Source organism: Uloborus diversus, chromosome 4 (assembly GCF_026930045.1).
Source record: "Uloborus diversus isolate 005 chromosome 4, Udiv.v.3.1, whole genome shotgun sequence".
Lineage (NCBI taxonomy): Eukaryota > Metazoa > Arthropoda > Arachnida > Araneae > Uloboridae > Uloborus > Uloborus diversus.
The window spans coordinates 176,681,619-176,703,056 of record NC_072734.1 but is presented as its reverse complement, the minus strand read 5'-3'; the positions used below and the strand labels follow the sequence as shown (position 1 = coordinate 176,703,056).

At 32.6% G+C, this 21,438-nt stretch overlaps 1 protein-coding gene across 1 annotated transcript in view; it reads right to left on the bottom strand.

The window, feature by feature from the left end:
• Window positions 1-21,438, bottom strand: part of LOC129221011 (band 4.1-like protein 4) — a 129,764-nt gene that overhangs the window by 41,638 nt on the left and 66,688 nt on the right. The window contains exons 4-7 of the mRNA XM_054855447.1: window positions 20,905-20,983; window positions 9,870-9,967; window positions 3,874-3,994; window positions 2,274-2,361 (exon numbers count right to left, since the gene is read on the bottom strand). Coding sequence (XP_054711422.1) covers window positions 2,274-2,361; window positions 3,874-3,994; window positions 9,870-9,967; window positions 20,905-20,983 — 386 coding nt within the window. The remainder of the gene's footprint in view (window positions 1-2,273; window positions 2,362-3,873; window positions 3,995-9,869; window positions 9,968-20,904; window positions 20,984-21,438) is intronic.

Sequence of the window (21,438 nt, the reverse complement as noted above, 5' to 3'; positions counted from 1 at the left end):
TTTTTGCGATAAGTATTAAAATAAAAACAAAATATGTATGAATCTGAAAGCTTTTTTTATTTTTTTTCTTTACAATTTCTTTATTCAGTGGCTTAATAAACACCCTATACATCTTAGTGCTGTGTTATGTACAAGAAACTATTTAATGTACTATCAAGGACGGATACAAGGGAGGGACGATCGCCCCCTCCTTGAGCCAAGCTGCAGAAACTCACCCTCGGCATATTTTCGATATTGAAGTTCCAAAAACGGAATTTTATACGACCTTTAATATTCTTACGAAAGTGAGGGCTCTCCCTCGGAAAATTTTCAGAATTGACTTGAAATCGCTACTGTAGCACATCTCTAAGCATTTTGGTGATAGGGATTGAAACTTTGTTTAAGAAATTGTCTGAAGTTTCACAAACTCAATTTTAGACAATTGTAGATTATATTAGGTGAGGTTCGGGGGTTTTCCCCTGGAAAGTTTTTAAATTGAAGTCCGAAAAAAGTAAATTGTACAGCACCTTTGATGACAATAAGTTTAATGGATGGATTTCAGTGCGCTCCTCCGGAATTTTCTAAAAAATAGAATTAAAAAAAAAAGGGGGGGGGGGGGGGGGGGTTGAGGAGCGGGAATTTATAAAAATATAAATCAATTGCCCTCTGTTTGAATATTTCCTGGATCCGTCCTTGTATACTACGCAATATTTTTTGATAATTGTTTGAAATTAATGAGATGAATGTATTGCTGAAAGATACCATGTTCGTTTCTTCAGTGTACACATGCACTTCTTTTTGATTTTGAGAAAATATTCAAAGCACAAGTAACACACAACATAGGCAATGCAGGTTAACATTGGGATAAGAGACGCTTTGAATATTTATTTATTTATGAAAAAGTTTTCCGGAGATAATAGTTCAAAACAAAATTTTCGCAAAAAGAAATGTTTTTTCCTCGTGATGTCAAAAATGAATATTTCATAAGTCATTTTTCACCCGTTTCCTCTCCTTGTGCCAGCAAAGGCCATTCTGATGCAACTGTATGAAGAACGTTTTATCACTAAGAGTTTGACAGCGCATTTTAGATCCTCGTCAGTTTTATTTCAAAGCACATTTTCTTGAGGAATTTTTCACTTCTTTTCTCGTTAATTGCATCTATGTCGGACGGGTATTGTATGTCTGCAGGGAAGCATCTTCAGTTAATTGTAAAAATGATGCTGTCATCAGCCAACAATTACAGAGCAATCAAGAACATCTGCTTGATTTGCATATTAGGTCTACTCAAACCGGGTTGTTTCAGACCCAACTGCTCAAATATCAAATCACGTTTCAAATTGATGCGCACCATTTTGGGTGCTTGCGATCTTGATGTTGAATACCCAGTTTCAGACTCAACTGCTCAAATATCAAATCACGCTTCAAATTGATGCGCACCATTTTGGGTGCTTGCGATCTTGATGTTTCCAGCGTTTTTTTATCTAGCGTTTTGAAGCACAAAAAATGCCAATTACAGCAGACACGTGTTTCGGTTTTACAAGGAACACCTTTTTCAATGCATTTCATCCAGAAGCTCATACTTTTTTGCATTGAAAAAGGTTTTCCTTGTAACACCGAAACACGTGTCTGCTGTAATTGGCATTTTTTGTGCTTCAAAACGTTGGATAACTGATTATTTTAACTTTCAGCACAAAGGTATTTATTTGTTATAGAGTGTCTTCTACTTGGTGTTTACCTGTCTTATGCTGATATTTCGTAACTTTACCGTTTTCCGAAAAATACGTGATTGAAATATTCGCTGCTCCAATAAACTATAGGGGGCGCTGCAGCCTCTGTCTAATGGCGGATGAAAGGTAAAATAAACAAATGCCGTAACTTACAACTTGCCTTGTCGCTTACTGAATAACATTTAATTTTTCATCGTGTTTGTGGGAAGTTTTCTTTTTTTATTCTTCTGAAATTACATTGCACCACAATTTGTCTGAAGCCTGTAATTTACCCCAAAGAAAACACATGGAATGAAATGTTTTACCATTTTCGGCAGTAGTGTTCATCACCGCAAGTTAGCGTATTCGAGCTCTGAAGTTGCGAATAGCACAATGCTATATTTCAATGGCTTTACAAACGTCAATTTCAATATTTCTTTATCGAATTTCTTTTTTATTGAACAAATATTGATCTAAGTTGTTGTTTTTATGATTTGATTAAAGCATTATTTAAATCTCTGTTGATATTGTTCATCTGATTTAAATTTCATACACCCCTGATTTGTAAGAAATCAACTCTTAACTCACCAAAACTGGATGGAGATCAAGACCATACATATCAAGCCATTTGACTCGATCTAAAAAATTAAGTTCTGCCACAGCAGGAACAGTTCCACTGGAAAAAAAAAATTATACATACATTGACATTTAAGTGGTTCCAATTAAATTAGCACAAAAATAAATCTTAGAGAAGAACGACGATTATTTTTTAGTCCTCATCGCAAAAAAAATTATGCAGGTTAATAATTTTTTTCTAGACTTCAAAAAAGGAGGAGGTTTTCAATTCGTCGGAATCTTTTTATGTATGTCCCCCGATAACTCGAACACACATGAACCAATTTCATTTTTTTTTTTTTTTTTTTTTTTTTTTTGTTTTGTTTGAAAGGGAAAAACTTTCCAAGTGGTCAGGATCTGAAGATGGGATTCTGGAGAAATCGAGGAAACTCTTCAAATTTTATGGGTTAATTCAAAGCGATTTCTGTTGGATTTGTAGTAACTCGTGCATTTGCTTTCGGGGAGCAAATTTTGACAAAGTCGAACTGATGATGAAGATAATTTTCTTTGTACATAATTGCGCATTTAAGAAAGCCTTTCTGAACAGTCGTCGGAAGTCTCCGATACGCTGTGGTCCATTTCTTTCTCTATCGTGCTCATCTTAGCTGTTTTCAGACTCTTGTGCTCGACGCTTTCTCACTCGAGATGCACGTAAGAAAGGCTTCAACGTCATGTACCATATACTCTATCCTACGTACTTATTTTATATTTACACTACTAAAAAGCAAAAAAAAATATTATTTTTTTTAATTAAAAAAAAAAAAACGCCATCCAAAAAACACTTAAGAACTAAAAAGCGGAAAATAACTGATTACACTTACATGCTATTTCCTACTCAAACCTAGAAATGAAATTTATTTTACAATTTAAATACAAAAACCAATTAAACTAAGCACCCAATTATAAAAAAAACACTGATTTTTAATTACTTTACGATAAACTATTGAAATACCTAACAAATTACAAAAGATTTCTTAATTTTTATTCACCTTTTGAAGTCGGTGCCTCCTATAAACTACTGCTTAAGTTTGGTTTTAAAAACCAATTTTGTGCTTAGTTAAATTAGTGCTTATCTTAGGATTCGACGGGTAGCCAATTGGGTTAGGTAATTTATAGAAGGCACCGACTTCAAAAGGTGAATAAAAATTAAAAATTAAGAAACCATATATAATTAGCTAGGTATTACAATCGTTAACCGCACAGTAATTAAAAACAGTTTTTATTTTACAATTGGTTGCTTAGTTTAGTTGATTTTTGTGCTGGAATCGTAAAATAAATTTCATTTCCAGGTTTCGGTAGGAAATAGTATGAAAGAGTAGTCAGTAATTTTTTTTCTTTTTTAGTTCCTATGTATTTTTTGAAAGTGTTTTTTGTTTTTAAGTTTAAAAATAATTAGACCATGGGTCTAATTTTCGTCATTAGTCGGCACGATAAGCTTTAAAATGAGGGGCAAATCATGGAATTCGATAAATGAATAAGAAAGATCTCGCGAACGGACAGAAAAACGGACTAGAGAAATTATATGTAAGATTTTTGAGCAATTTCATAAAAATCATAAACATTATAGATTTACCATAGTCCTTTGTGGATTTCAGCTGCTTTGGATTCAAGATCCGCTGTTTGGTTCGGGGCAAAGTTGAATTCTGCTGAATAACCGGGCACATGTCGTTTAGGATCATAATCTCCGAGTTCCGCTGGAATTACATGTTAAATCACTTAAGTTGAATAATACAACATCACTGTATTCACATTAAACACTAAAATACAGTGAAACTGCGATAAGTCAAACTTATATGAGCCGAAGACTTCGATAAGCCGGAGTGAATCTTTATTAGTCTAACTGAATGGAGAATTAATGTTATTTATTTTCATTAAGACGAATTTATTTGAGTCGAAATATTCAATCGGAAGAAATTTATTTCATGCCCAACGTCAAATTTTCCTTGCTACAAACATTTCTTTTTTTTTAAATATTATATTACACATTAAGAATGTCAAGAGTATATATATATATATATATATATATATATATATATATATATATATATATATATATATATATATATATATATATATATATAAATATCCTTGACTAATTATTCCATCATTTTTGCTAATAAATATTATAAATTTAATGAGTTTTAGTGTAGTGTTTTATTTTATTCTACAGTTTTGTTTTTGTTTTCAATAAACCGAATTTTCGATAACTCAATTTTTTTTATTTTTTTTTGCTTTTTCTGCAACTTTGACCTATTGAAGTTTCACTGTATTGTTAAAAAATATCTTTGCGCCCGCCGTCTGAACTCATTAATAAATCCAACACTTTCTTCTCCTTCAAACGAGACCATGTGTTTATTACTATTACTAATAATAAAGCTGAAAGTCTCTGTCCGGAGGATGTCTGGATGTCTGTAGGATGTCTGGATCTCTGTGACGCGCATAGCGCCTAGGCCGTTCGGCCGATTTTCATGAAATTTGGCACAAAGTTAGTTTGTAATATGGGGGTGTGCACCTCGAAGCGATTTTTCGAAAATTCGATGTGGTTCTTTTTCTATTTCAATTTTAAGAACAAAACTATAATAAGATGGACGAGTAAATTACGAAATTATCATAACGTAGAACCGTAACATAGGCACAAGCCAATTGGCGAGATACGAAATTATCATAATGTGGAAGCTTAACATGAGTACAAGCCAATTGGCGAGAAAATTCACCATACATTATACAGGCGAACCAAAAGACCTTTTAATTTTTCTATTACGGGCAAAGCCGTGCGGGTACCACTTCTTGTTACATAAGTATAATTTATTGCACTACCTATGCACGAGCTCTATATTTAATCAAAATAAAAAGCAAATACTTAGTGCAATTAGATGCCAAGAAAGTTCCGTTCTTGGCATCATAATTTAAATTATTATTCAAGTAATTACATCTTTTTTTTTATTCTTCAAATTTTATCTGGAAAAACCGGAGATCTGGACAAACGAGATTCTGCTGCACTAACACAAGCTTGATAGTTCTGCAACATAAACTCACCATGTTTAAATTAGTCGAAGTAAGTAATGAGATTGCATTCCAACCACTAGAATAGCACAAAATCGCAAAAATGTTTCAAGGAGCATAATTTCATTCTTAACGTGCTATTTATTTAGTTTTTTAATGAAGTAAATAAGTATTAAGATATTTTGAAAAGAAGTAGAGAAATATTACTGGTAATCACAAGTAAATTTTAAATAGTCTCCTAAACACACTTTCGCTGAATTTATTTTCTTCCAGCAAACAAGTAAAATAAAAAAAAATAATGGCTTTTAACTGTATGAAACCGGGTAACATTTCTGCTTTTTTTTTTTTTTTGGAAAGCTATAAAGTGGTATAATTTTCTCTATGACGGACTGATTTCCTCAATGAAGAGGTATAATTTTCTCCCTTTCTTTATGATATTATCTATGATATGTGATTTCTTGCCGTTTTCTTGGCATAAAAATAAAAAGACTTCCTAACGTTAAGATCCTTTGTTAAGTTTTGATACGTTAACATTTTAAACCTTGAATGTTTAATTTAAAGCCTTTTCCAGCATTATTCTTGGCGGAAAAGTTTTTCTTTCGCGTGAAATAGAATCTGAGAAATTGAACTTGGAAGTCAAAGAACTTAAATTTATGTAATGAAGTGCATTTTATCGTTATTATTTTAATATTTTTTTTGTAAATTTTTGATGCATGCAGTAAAAGAAAAATGGCTTATTCAACTCCCGAAAAGAAAATTGAATTTAAGGTAAGGTTGAAAAAAAAAAAAAAAAAAATCGCAAGTGGAGTTTGTAAGAACAAATAAACAATCTTTACCGGAAAACGTTGCTTCTCTTTCTCCATTTCACTCAAATACAAATTCCGTAAATTAATATTTTCTGTTTTATTGTATTTTCTTTAACATCTGCATGCAAAATTTTATATTTTTCAGAGGTTATGAATTAATAAAAACCCAGTTCGTTGAAATTCTTCTTAAGAAAGAAAGAAAAAAAAGGGGGAAGGTTACATTTATGATTCGGAATTCTGATTTAAAAAAAAGTACTATGTGCTTGCGAATTATTTTTTTAGTCAGACACAATTCGATTAATCGTATTTAGGTTATCATAGAACCATAAGCACAAAAAATGTAATTGCTCAAAGAACAATCTGAAGTATGCATTTGTAGTTAACTTAGAATCAAATATTTCCTGGCATTTCACGTGAAAAGTACACAGTATATTTTTAAACTTCAAACAAGCCATTTTTTTTGCTCTTATAAATGTTTTGTCGCTGAGGCAATTAGATTTAATTAAGTAAAAAAAAGCAGCAAATTAAATTTTACGAAACACTATAATCCAATTTTTTCCAAGCATTTTTTTTTTTTTTTTTTTTAATCTTCGTTCTACAAACATTTACATGAGAAAACCGTAATTAAAAGTTTTTCTTTCTTGCTTTCTTTCTTTTTTTTTGTAAAATTTAATTTTTCATTGTTGGCATCACGGTGAAAAAAACATCCCACGAATCGCAAAAAGGAACAAATAAAATAGATTTAAGATCAAAAAAAAATAATAATGCGTCTCTTCTAAGATCCAATTATGTAATCACGTGGGAGGAAAGATTATCGTTGTTTCAGCTCCCTTTCTGGTTCAAATTAAATTCAGGTGACGTCATACATATACCCACGTCGGCAATAACAGACGCTCTTGAGCGACGATCGTTATTGCAATGGAAGGGGAGGGGAAGGTATTATTTTTATTGAAGCCATTATTACGTTCGATCGAACGTTCGTTAATATCTCGCTTTGAAGACATGGTGCACGACTATTTAATTTTTTGAATAAATGGTTTTGTTACTTCTCTCATGGTTGTATTTCGGATGAACGCTAACGATGCGTGAAAATGAAGGAGGAAGCATGAATTTAAAAAGTCGATTTCGAAAAGGAAAGCAGAAGAATGATTTCTGAATTTGACTGCATGATCGACTTGGTTCATAGTCTGTTAATTGTACGGATGTGTAGTTCATGAATGAAAGATTCTTTAAAATGAATGTTACATAACGATTTCTTAAATAACGCACGACCGTTTTTTGAACGACGAACGGTTCTGAATCCCTTGGGAGAACTAGGGTTGCCAGACGTCCCTCTATGACCGGGACAGTCCCAATTTTCAGACAAAATCACGGTGTCCCTGCCAGTTTACTTCACGTCCTGGTAAAAGATAAATTTGGATTAAAGATGACCAAGAAAATCTAAAAATAATACTAAAAATGTAGCATTGAATTGTAAAATGAATATCGGATTAGCTTGTGAGGATTTTATAAGATTGAAACCAAAAAAGATTCCTTAAAAAAAGTTCTAACCTATTAAAACTTGATATAAATACTGCTTAAATTTTTATTCTTTATTCAAAGTGTTTCTTCTTACTAAAGTAACATATAAATATTAACATGTAGGATGTCATTACTACTGCCCCTGGTTTAGGTTCCATAGGTCCTGTAACCATATTTATAACATTGATAATAAAATATCCTTTAAAACACTTTAAATACCAGCCAGGATTGGGTACCGTTTTGAATACTCGCGAGGGGGGGGGGGTGGCATTCCGATGTTCCGGTTGAACATTTCGGAAACCTGGCAAGCCTAGGAGAACACTGGAAGTACATTTGTTTCACTAATTTTTACTTGACACATTTATGTAAATATTTTTATTTCTCTCTCTCTCTCTCTCTCTCTATATATATATATATATATATATATATATATATATATATATATATATATATATATATATATATATATATATTCATGAATAAACAATCTAAGTAAAATTGATTTGCATTCGGTACTATTTGCTCTTCAGCTTTTTGTCGCCATCTTGTGTGTGCTAGTAAGTTAATGAATTAGGTTTAATTATTTTAATAGCCTACTTCCGGGTTTTTTAAAAAACTATTTATGTTTAATTAATTCATAATTTTTAATAATTTATATTTGATTATTTTTAATTAACTGTTTATTTATTTTTTTGAATGAACGAAGTCGTTCATTCAAAAAAAATCACGAACGAGTTCAATGAACGGGTAAACGAAATGAATGATCCTCTAATGAACGGATCTTTAAAAAGAACGACATTTTCCATACCTATAGTTTCTTGGAAACATTCAAGTTTTGTTCAATGTAACTTTATCCTACAAATATAAAATGGTTGAAAAATTTCAGAGCACATTACAACGTTGAGGTGACAATATTACTTTAATGATAAATGTTTTATCGTGTTTGATAATTACAAATTTATTTATAATAGGGCTATGGAGCCATAGTCAAGAATCGAACGCTTCAAAATTGTCGGAGTTGTTCATTTTCCCTCCAAGATCGTAACTCTGACAAAGCTGCGGAATCAGAGTCATGGGGTCACAGTCGGACTGACTTTGGGGATAAAGGAGTCGGAGTCAGAGGCTCTAAAATTTCAACAGTTGGAGCTGGAGTCAAAGTCATTTTCAATCCGACTCCGCAACCCTGATTTACAAACAAAGTTCATTTGTAAAATATAAGCATAAACTTTTGAAATTCAAAATTAAAAAAGTAGTCTAGAATGAGTAATTCAGCTTTAAGGGGGTCCGAGACACATTAAACAAAATTATTAAACAGTTAAGAGTTTTGAAATTTCTTGCACTGATTCACCATCTTTTTAATAAACAAAATCATAACATAAATATTAAAAAAAAAAAATTTTTTTTTTTTGCTTTCTATCGCTAAAAATAAAAACATTCTCGGTCAATTTTCAAATTTGTTTCAAAAAATTATGCACAAATATTTAAGCTTTAATTTTTAATAGGCGGTTTAAAAAATATTAATTCAATAAAAAATAGAAAATATTTGAATAAAAATTTCGAAAAATTCAAAAATGCTTTTAAAAAAATCATTTTTTTTTTTTTACAGAAAACGTTTTTTTTTTTCTTTCAAATTTGCCGAATAAAAATTAAAGTAAACGTTTGAAAAAAATATGCTCCAAGTTTCATACTTTATCTTGATCAGTTCTTGTCTGAAAGAGTTTGAATGCAAAAAATCGGCAAAAATTGCATCATGGAGAAAAACTCGTTCAAAGTTTTAAAGTTAAGTATAATACTATTAGTTAAATGCATGCAATAAAAATAATTATATCTTTCGTTCGAATTGAGATAGAAACAAGGACTCCTACGTTCTTTTAAGCAGAAAAAAATGGAAAAGTTTTTACATGATTTAAAAAAATAAATAAATAAATAAAATGCAAAATTTGACGATTTTTGTGTCCCAGACCGGTTGTTTAATTTAGAAAATGCGTAATGCGCGCCTAAAAATAAATGAAAACGAAATGCTTTAATAAAAACAAACACAGGTACGGAAAAAAAAGAGGGAAGAGGGGAGAGAGAGGGAGAAAAAAAGAAACACAATGCTTCAACAAACCTAATTTGGCGCACAATTAAAGACCGCCACTTGAAATGCGGGGAGATAAGTGCCCTGCTATCTCTCCCACCTCTAGTAATGGACTAGTGATTTATTCTAGCAAAAAAACCAATCGGAAAAAGTACTTACACTGGATGGTATAGGCAAAGAGTTCCGCGGCCAAGTCATAAGTCAAGGGCAATCGACCTTGATAAATGTCTTGCTTCACTTGCAGGAAAAACTGATACCTAGGAAATAGAAATTCAGGAAATGTGTTACCTTTTTTTTTAGAAGACTTTCAGCAAGATCTCGTTACAACGAAAACCAATACAACGAAATATCCGTTTAAGCGATATAAATTTTCAGTCCCGATTTAATTGCCATTATATTAATGGAGACCATTACGACGAAATTCTCGTCATGACGAAGTTCGCTGTAACGGTACTTCACTATATTATTACATTTTCTGAATGATAACTATGCGATGCATTTGTAAAAAAATAATTGTTTGATGAACGAATGAAAATTTTCAGTGTCAAAATGTAATTAATCATAATAAAACAACAATACAAATTTAAATAAAATATTTTTGAAAGAACTTTTTTTTTACCTAAGTAGAAACTCACAAAACTACAAATGAGTAATGATCAATTAATTCGAATCGATTAGAGAAGTTCGTAATATTTTTCAAACTACGAGTAGATAATACGGAAAAAAGAACAAAACATAAGAGAAAGCTAATGATCCCCCCCCCCCCCAGTTCAATAGCGCAAATCCCCTCACCCAATTTTTCTCTACCCACTTTCCCTTTTTTTATTATTTATTTATTTATTTTTTAAATATGTTTATTATTTTTATTTTTTTTAATATATTTTTTATTTATTTGTTTATTTATTTTTAATTATTATCATTATTATTGTTATTTTTGTAGAAAAGTTCTGTGCTACGCCAATGACACACAAAAACTAAATAAATAAATAAAATAAAATATAAACAGAATTTAAAAAATGAAATAAGATAAATAACTTAAATTAAAAATAAATTAAAAAAAAATAAAATAAATAAAGTAAAAATTTTGAAAATCCCCCCCCCCCCGTGGGTACCCCTGATCTCCTCCACATTAGGGTAAAAGAGGTCAAGCCAAAAGTTTGAATATTCATAACCTTGAGTTCAGTCGTTCGGCGTTACCTTTTTCTCACAAATGTTCATGTGAAAAAGAAAAAAAAAATCTATGAAATGGTCAAAATAATAGTCATTCGGATTCATACGTCAATTTCATATTTCTTTTTTGGATGAGTAAAGAAAACATTTGCCATTGTAAGATTGTGAGACTTAAAATAGTGATACGTTTTTCGCCAATCTTTAAGATTTAACAGTCTATCCATCCAGTTTCCATTGAACATATTCCAACAAAATCCCATCTTAAAAATAAAGTGAAACAATATAGTTAAACTCAGGGACGTGCACAAGGGGAAGGGGGAAAGAGGACACCTGTTGGCCTGGGTCCGAGCCTGAAGGGAGCCGAGATTTTTTTAAATGAGGCGCGAAATATATGTAGGGGGTAAAGAATATGGAAGGGGCCCGTAGAAGTCGTTTTTGACGGGCCCCAAAATTTTCTGTAGCCGCCCCTGGTTAAACTTCATAATTGTTTAGATTTGCATACTAACTGTACAATTTAACAAATTCCTTTTAAGTACAAATTTGAAAAAAAATATTACATGCTTGTGTTTCGGAGATACTTCTATTTTAGTGAAATTCAAAGAAAGTATAAATCGTAAAACCCAAATTTTAAAATATATTTCAAGTAGCTGCAAAACTCGATTCAAAAACTTAGTTAGCTAAAAACTACTATTAAATTCACAAAAAAAAAAAAAAAAAAGTAAAACAATATTTTGCTATTGAAGTCATAAAAATTAACTCTGTAAAGAAATAAAAGAATATAAGAAACGGGTTTATGTAGCGTAAATTTTTCAGAACGTGTAAAAACTTGAAAAATTGCGTATTTGAAGTGGTGTTTTACCGGGCTATTATGGGCAACAGAAAATAAAACACAGCAAAGACTTTTGTCAAAAAAAAAAAAAAAAAAAAGAAACGAGCAAAATGTGTTGCAATAAGTATTACTTAAACATAACAAAAAGAAAGATAAAATTGATAAACTGTAAGCTCTTTTAATATTTTGACTGCAAGAGAAATGAAAATTTCTAACTTTCCAAGATACTGGGAGATAGATTTGTAACTTCACTAGATTAATGCCTGCTGTCTCTTAAGGGGAAAGGTACGAGATCAAATCTCGAAGTTATTTTTCATCCTTTCTACCAAAGAGAAAGATCATTCATCCTGTACGATATTTCACAAGTGTCTACTGTTATAACATCTTTATTTATCATTAGCGAATGCACCTAGTTTTGAAATAAACTTGGGGAAAACTAGTAAAATTGTTTGTGATACTTGGCAATAAATTCTTCTCCAAGACACATAGTGACTGTATACTAGTATTTCTGCAGCTACAACGAAATAGAGCACTTGTGCATTTTTCTTCGCATTATTTGAACAGTTTTACTGAATAAGAGTTGGAACCTTCGCTTGAAAAATAAAATTAGAAGTTACAACGTTTAATTGCACCAGGTATTCCGGTGTTACAAGAAGCGCCTTTTTCATTACAAAATAAATGAGCTTGCTTATGGATGAAGTACATCCGGCAAAAGCTTTTGGGTGGATGTCTTTTCCTCCATAAGTTCATCGCTTTTGCATTGGAAAAGGCGTTTAATCTAACGCCGATACAAGTGTTATACAATGTTGTGCAGTAAAAAATAATTATTTCTTACTTCAGTTTTACTGAATATTAAAATAATATAGTTCCAACATTATTTAAGGTATTTTACCAATTAGTACTAATTCTCTATCAAATATTATCGTAGAATGATCTAATAATTATGATTCTACAGCCCAACTCTCATTCGTAAGCACAGTACAACAAGGCTCTACTAACAATTATTCTACAAGTCTTTTATTCCTATTCACTATTCTACAGTATTTTGCTGCATCGTTGTAGATTAAAAAAATCGAATGATAATGCTTCAATAGTGCACAATCTATCATCATTTTAAAGTTATTTAGTAATTATTTGTCCTGGATTCAATCATTTTTTGCTCCGAAAATAAGTTTAACGCGTGCATGTGTGTTAGTGTGTATTTGTGTGTCCGTCAGTGGAATCGTAGCTCCTCAACCAGGGCTGGCTTTCTGCCGGCATAAACTTGTTTTTGCAGAAAATAGTTTATAACCGGTAAAAACCGGCAGAAACTGGCAAAAACTTAAAAGTGTCTTTAATAATTCAAGTAATTACTAAATAAAACTCGTTTAAGTAAACTAAAAAATTAAACTTCATTTCATCATTTAAAAAAAAATTCTATAATTTGATCCTATGATTCCTATCTCTTGATTTAGTTCGGAAAAGCAACTTTTGAATTCCATTCCAGATGTTCGTAATATTTACCTACTAATTGTAATTTGCTCGCTTATAGGCTTCATCTAAATTGCTTGTGATTGAAATTATCACGTTCTTCAAGAAGAAAGTGCCAGAATTTTACTTGCCAATATTAACATAGATTTTATATCTAATGTCACAGCTTTGCAAAACAAATTGGTCACATTTCTCGAAACTTAATTTTTCAGTCAAATTTTTGCCACTACTACAGTTACTACATGGCGAACCAGTTTAAAAAAATTACAATAGATGAAAGTTTCACGAACAATGCTTGTTCCTTGATGCAGAGCTTGCTAGCTCTTCTGTTGCAAAAATATTCTAAAGTTTCTCATTTGTGCATAAATTGAGAAACTGTTTAGATTTTAGAAACCACCTTTTCTAAGAGGCAACTGCAGGGTTCAAACAATGCAGCATTTGATTTTGAACTGTGATGATATTGTAATTAAATTGTGCTTTGGTTAACAATTAACTATTTTTTTCATTCATTTTGTATTGTATGTCAATAATTAATTTTGTATCATTTTTTGAGTTTTTGCCAGTTTTTGCCGCAAATATGACAGAAAGTGGTTTTTGCCATGCCGGTTTTAACCGGTTTCTACCAGTGGTTTTAACCACCTTGGCAGAAACTTGCCAACCCTGTCCTCAACGGATGAATCAATTTTGATTTTTTTCCCCTGAAATATGACTTGATAGAGTAATCTTAGCCATAATGCTTTTAACTGTTTTTTTTTTCTAAATTTTTAATTTGACATTAGTTTTGTTTGGAAAAAACGCCTTCTGCAAAAGTAATTTTAGATATTCAGCGGCCTTCTCCGGAAATAAATGTCACTATTTTCTAAAATTAGTTCATACACCGTGTACACAGGGCCGGCGCTAGTAGTTTTACCGCCCCAGACGATATTGACAAGGGCCGTCCTATGGCCTCAATATTTTTTTTTTCTTAAATCATCGAGCATACTCTCACCTATTGTTGCAATTTGAGTGAGTTTTTCACTTTTTTTTTTTTTTTTTGCCTTCTTACATTTTGCCACCATGAAATTTGTCGCCCCTAAAATCTGCCGCCCTAGGCGGTGGCACAGGTCACCTACCCCAGAAGCAGGGCCGCAGCTAGTCACGGCGGGGCCCCTGTCAGTTATGTCACCGGTCCCTCCCGCCCCCAAAAAAAGAAAAAAAGAAGAAAAAGAAAACAAAAGGGGGAAATGAAGAAAAAAAGGGGTAAAAGAAGGATTTGGTTTCCTGTGGGAGAGAAAAGAAAAGGGAAAAAAGAAGAAAAAAAAGGTCGGAGGGGGAGGGGAGAGAAGGAAAAATCAAAACTGCTTACTAAAAAACAATTAACTCTATTTTAAGTGCCATAAGAATAAATATCAAAAAAGTAAATTTTATTTAATCTTTACATTTTCTTTTATTTGAAATCCCCCATATTCCATTGTTCTTTCTTCTTTTTTCCTTCCTTCTTTTTTTCCCTTTTTTTTTGCGTCAGTGTCACCCCCCCCCCCCCCCAGGCCCTGGCCCCTAGTTTCCGACTAGGCTGACATGACCTCCCGTCGGGTCTGCCCAGGAGCCAGGCCTGCATGCTCTAAAACTATCCAGACAAAATATTTTCTCACTTACAATTTTTAGGTAATATTTTCGGCGTTCCATTTCTCTGTTCTTGCCGGCATTATGCATTCAGAAGTTTCCATCTCCCAACGAGCGTTTTCATAATCTAACAGCTCTTATCACCGATTTTTATTTTCATTTTTATTTATTTTGGCCAAATTGAGTTTGGAGCTCCGAAAGGGGCAGAAACTCATTAGCTCAAACCTGCTATTATGTGCGCGAGTAAGCACGATTTGAATAAGCATTAAAAACGCGTTTAGGACGCTTCACGTGCGTTAAATTAATTTCGATGAAATAGTTCCTTAAATTCTCCGAAGGTCTAATGACGCGGAATGCATTCAAATTGAAACGTTTTGAGGCGAGTGTGGCCGCGTAAAGTGGATTCAAAACTTCTGCAGCACCTAAAGATTTATTTAAAGCAATGATTGTTGCGAACAAGCGATAATCCCAGGTGAAATGTACCTGCTGGCCGCAGAGAATATCGCATTCTGTTTTAGAACATACTTTTACTGCTTGTATTTACTTACTTGTTTAAGAAATATCATCCTTTATTTGTTGAGGAAAAAGAGAATCTGTGGTATCGAGTAATATTTTCAGGCTTGATTTTTTATAGGCAACACTAAAACTAGGGCCGACGAGAGGCCATTACAGCCTAGTCGGAAACTAGTGGCCCGGACCTTGGAGGGGCCCGCGCGGAATCAGAGTAGTATAAATGTTATGAGTTTTATTGGAGGAAGGGGGCCCGGCGAGCAACCTGACAAGGAAGGGACGTGCGGCTCTCGGCGGCCCAGATAAAAACGTATGATTTTACTTAGGTTCACCTGGTAAAAGTTCAAAGTTCTACAAGAAAAATATTGCTTATCAACTCCCCCCCCTCCCCAACAGTTATATTTATTTCCGAAAAAGCGGAAATCTAAATGGCATAAACTCATTTTGAAATGCTAAATCGATTTCAATCTCAATCGTTAATGTTTACGACTTGTGTGCCTTTCCACCACAACCTAAATTAAATACATTTAACTAGTTCTTAAATTTTTGAACTTTTTTAATTTAAATGGTTTGCCCCACGCTTATGCAAAATGTCAAGCGTCACCTTGAATGTCGATTACTAATTTATAAAATTTCACTTTTGCGTTTACTCAAGTAACTAATTTTGTTTTATGGATTATTCGGTTGAAAAAAACTTGAATGACAGAAGCTAGTTTTAAAAAATGTAAACTAGTTCTCATTTGGAAACTTCATCTTCACTGTAAAAAAGTGTAACCTTACTCCATAAAAGCTTAGCTGCCTCCATAGCAATGGAGAAACTGAACTGATAAAACTGGTGTAACGCTCTAACGTTGCACCAGTTTTATCAGTTAAGTTACTCCATTGCTATGGAGGAAGCTAGCCGCCGGAATCAAGTTACACAAAGTGCAAAATGCTGCCACCGTATTTACGGAGTAAGATTATACATTTATTATTATTATTATTATTATTATTATTATTATTATTATTTTAGTATTTGCTTACAAGCAAGCACGATCGATCTATAAGTCAGAAATTAGTTTCTAAATTCTTAAAACTAAGGCTTAATTAATTCATTTTCATTGGCGTGAAAACTGCTATTAAAGCTTCAACCTGCCATTAAAGCCTCAAAAACATGCTCTGTAATGTTTTTAGACAAATACCATTTGATCGTATGTATATTTTTATTTTTATTTAATTTCTATACCAATTTGCGAAAAGTTGGAGCATAAAATACGTAAATTTACAGTATTCATGGCTGGTTGAAAGGATGAAAGGCAAAAGATGTTTACGCTTCGATCAGCAACTTTTCAAGGAGGGATTTTCATTTATTTTTACAGCTAAGCAGATAGAAAGATTATAGATAGATAGATATAAATAAAGAGAAATAAATAGATAGATATAAGCAGATAGATACAGATATAAATAGATAGCTATAAGCAGATTGATATGGACATAAATAGATAGATAGAAGTAGATAGATATAGAATGATAGATATAGACCGATAGATATAGATCGATAGATATAGATCGATAGATATAATAGATATAAACAGAAAGATACAAGTAGACAGATGTATGTAGATAGATGTAGATAACATAAGTAGATAGTTTTAAATAGATATAAGTAGATAGACAAGTAAATACATAGCAAAATAAATATATGGATATAAATAGATCGATTGAAGGAAGATACATATAAGCAGAGGAATATATATGTTGATAACTGATAAATAAATAGATCCACAGGTACAGACATATTTTTTTTAAAGAAATATTTTGCTTTGCACTGTATTCTTAGAGGCCATTCATTAATTATGTAAGGATGATTTTGGCAATTTTTGCCCCCCCCCCCCCCCTCCCCCATGTAAGGGTACGTAAGATTTTTCACCCCTACCCCCATTACAGGAATCGTTGTTAAATTCACTATTATTAAATTAAATCTTTTTGTGAAAAGAAATATTTCCTAGAATCTAGACTAAATGTTTTTTCGACATTTATTTGTACACTAGTGGCACCCGCACGGCTTCGCCCGTAATGGAAAAATTAAAAGGTCTTTTGGTTCCGCCTGTATTTTACTAATAATGTATGGTGAATTTTCTCGCCAATTGGCTTATACTCACGTTACAGTTCCTCGTTATGATAATGTCGTATCTCGCCAATTGGCTTGTGCCCATGTTACGGTTCCACGTTATGATAATTTCGTAATTAATGATAGTTTTTTTCTTAAAATTGGAATAGAAAAAGAACTACATCGAATTTTCGAAAAATCGCTTCAAGGTGCACACCCCCATGCTACAAACTAACTTTGTGCCAAATTTCATGAAAATCGGCCGAACGGTCTAGGCGCAATGCGCGTCACAGACATCCTACAGACATCCTCCGGACAGAGAGACTTTCAGCTTTATTATTAGTAAAGATGATGCAACACTAGTTAAAAGTAAAACAAGCCATACATAGTGCGATTCTTTTATTATATTTTACGCTAATTCATTCTTTGTAAAACAAATAAAAAACAGCTCATCCTAATTATATTTTTTACTTTCCAAACGCAAAAAAAAAAAGAAAAAAGATCACTGCCAAACCACTTGACCGCGCGATTTCTAATATAAAATATCGACTTGGAAAATATTACGTAAGAATGGGTTAGCTCCCCCCCCCCAAAGTAAGGGTGTGTAGAGATTTTTTCAACCCCCTCCCCCTCGGAACCCTTGAGCAGTTAATAAATGGCCCCTTACAAACTTTGTTTTTTCATGGGAGGGGCTTTTATCCCACACCTATGGCTCCTTTCGCCACGCCACTGGCTTCTATCAACGGGTCATAAATAACTCCAAAAAATATGTCTTTGAAACTTGAGGCTTATAAAACACTAAAATACTTGATGATTTCTACTCTGCTTTGTAATGCCCACGCAGGTCAAATCTCTTCTGTGCTTATCGCGCAGATGCTCGAAGTTCACAATCTCGCTGCTTTTGACCTCACAACAGCAGAAAAAAAAGAAAGAAAACAGAACAGAGAATTCGGTAGCCCTTTGGCTTCTACTTAGAGCACCATTCGTGCGGTGGTGGCAAGATCGTGATGACTACAACCCTTGACTACATAACTCTTTTCAAGTTCCAAGACAAATTAATTTCTGCGTCTCCTCTTTTTTTTATTATATCTTCCTGTTTCTAGAACTGTATCAGAAGAACAAATACTCGTGGTGTGGAGTTGATTCTGGGCATAATTTTCAAGGAAAGATAATTTGCATGCCCAAACATAGTGGTCGTGATATCCTTTGGCGTTTTTTGCCACTTGGTTTCTTTCCTCTCTATCATTTATAGCCACATATGAATGCAAAACATTTGTTCTGAATGACCATAATGAAGTTCGGGTTTTTTTTCCAGACTTCTTACAAATGCGATAATGTAGTTTTTTGCCAACAACATTTCGAAAAAATTGTATAAGTAAACTCTTTGATTGTAATTTTTTTTCTTCTTCTTTTTTTAATCTTCCCTTTCATTTTCATAAATGTATAATTTACTCTTTCAACAATGGGTTTATATAAGAATCGTGGAGTCAAGTCGTATGATTTAGATAATCGTTGCTTTCGGCACTTTCATAATTCTCTCTCATGATTGCCGCATCACAATTGTATTCTTTTGAAAGGTATCACTCAAAACATTATAAGCTCATTTATTTGCAACGGTCTCGCAAAATGTTGGGCTTCGTTTGTAGCTGAAAAGTATTTTCCCCCATATGAAAAATCCTTTCATACCCCTTTTATTCATACCATAAAATTTAAAAGTACTATTTTTTTCTAAAATTATGGAACGTTGTGTACTTTCTTGCTTTTTTTTCATTTTTAGCTTTTATTGAAGTTGTAACATATTTCATCGATGACTTACTATTTTTTGAGTGTTTTTGAAAACTAAATTGCAATCGACATCAAAGGTGGGGGGGGGGGGGGCGGGGATTTAATTTTCGTTTGGACGATTAAAGTTCAACGTTATAACTGAATAAATTACCTCTAAAAATTTTGGGACACGACCTCAAAAATCGGGACAAATGGAAATGGTCCACTCTTTTCTTCCTATTAAAGCTCCATCTTTTTATAAAATACCACACGAGAAAAGCATACAACACACAATATTAAGTCAATTCCTTTTTCTTAAAACACATAAATATATCAATTTTATCATTTTTCGATCCATCGTTAATTTTTAACTCAGAAAAGTGGAAGGCCAAAGCACCTTTACTTATGACCCGCTGCCCCCCCAGCTGCCCCCTTACTTCAGGGGTAAGTAAGGGGGCCCTGAAGTAAGGGGGCAGCTGCCCCCCCCCCCCCCGCTCCCTCGTACGAGCTGTCTATGAGTTGGTGCACAGGTAAGCAATTATAAAGTTTAATATGTGCGTCACTTGATTTTTAAGTGGAGATAAAATTGTTGGAATATGTTCAGAGAGCTACTAGACTGTATAATCTTAAAGATCTAGGAAAAAAGGATTTCACTATTTTAATTCTCAAAACCTTGAGTACAGCAATGATAAATGTTTCTTTCTCATCCAGAAAAGAAATATATGCAATTGACTCATGAACCCAATCCACAATTATTTTCACCATTACCATTTCATAGATTTTTTTTTCAAGTGAACAATTGTGAGAAAAATTTAACACTGAACTCAATGTTGTAAAAATTCGAATTTTGGGCTTAACCTCTCTTTTAATAATGTGGAGGAAATAAATACCGAAAGAGCCGCCAATGCTCATATTCGTTTTAAAATTGCAGAAAAAAATAGCAAAAAGTGTATAGTTTTCGAATTAGGGAGACATTACCACAGTAAGAGAAGTTGACAGAAAGTTTTGCACAAAGACAAACGCAAAGCACGCATTGGGATTGAATAGCCAGCGAAATTTAGTACATCCAGTTAACTAACAGTCAATGAAAGAACTATTCTCAAGACCTTTTAACAGGATAAAAATAATATGGTGATTTTAAAAACGGCTGGGAGTTAGTTGAAAATAAGAAACAGAACTACTACGGGCTTGCCTAGTGCTGTGAAACTGTTATACGATACTCTTTTATCTTCTTAGGCATTGGCTAACTAAAGTTGCAAAATTTGGTAGCATTTCATATACTTTATCATTGAGACAAAACAATATATTTGATTGCACTGTATTATAGACCATTTCTGTGTTAATTTAATTGAGTTATTTTACACCTTGACAGTAGATTTTGCTTGATAGCTCAGTGGCACCATAACCGTCATTTTTGAAACTCCTAAATTAAGTAATTGTCAGATTTCAAGAATACAATTTCCGAGTGGAAAATATACCATGTGTTTGTGTGAAAACTATTTAAAAATGATTTTAATAGTTTCAATTTTTATTTTCTCTATTAAGAGATGAACAGTTAAATGCAAGAAGAAGGATGCGATGTTCAGATTTTGCTTTTGAGCAACTGTTCAGAGTATCTCAACGCCGTTCATTCGAGATTAACTTACTTTGTGCATTACGTTATAGAAATTATCATTTTATGTTTGCTTTTCATTGAGTAATTATATTTTAAAATAGGTGATTTTTTTAATGGGTACAGTTAAAGCGAAAATTCAACTTACCTAGTTATTTCTTCAAGCAACTTGCACGGATCAGAAGCGTAAAACTTGACACCAAAATAGAATGTGAATGTTTCAATACCTGCAAAATAAATAAATAAATAAAATAAAAAAGAATAACAATGAACAGTCTTTTGTGTATGAACAATATATTTAGGTAGTGAACAATATATCTAGTTTGTTAAAATATGAATTTCGTGTCGTAATATTTTTAACTTAACGCACTTATGGATAGTATATCGGATTCTAAGGAAGAAATGGCGCTTTATTGCCTGTAAAGACCCTTGGCTAGTTAGTCTAATTAAGCCTATTAAATTAAAAAAAAGGGGGAAAACACAATTTCACTTTTTATTGATGATAACTCACTGTAAAGATGCCATTTTTCACTTCTTGCGTTTGTGTTCATTTACCAATCTGCAAAGTTACCCGAATTTGACCAGCATAGTAATTTTGAAAGAGAAACTAGGTCTGTGCAAAGGAGAATATTGGGAGAAATTTGAAAAAAAAAAAAAAAAAAGTTAAACAAAAAGTTTATTT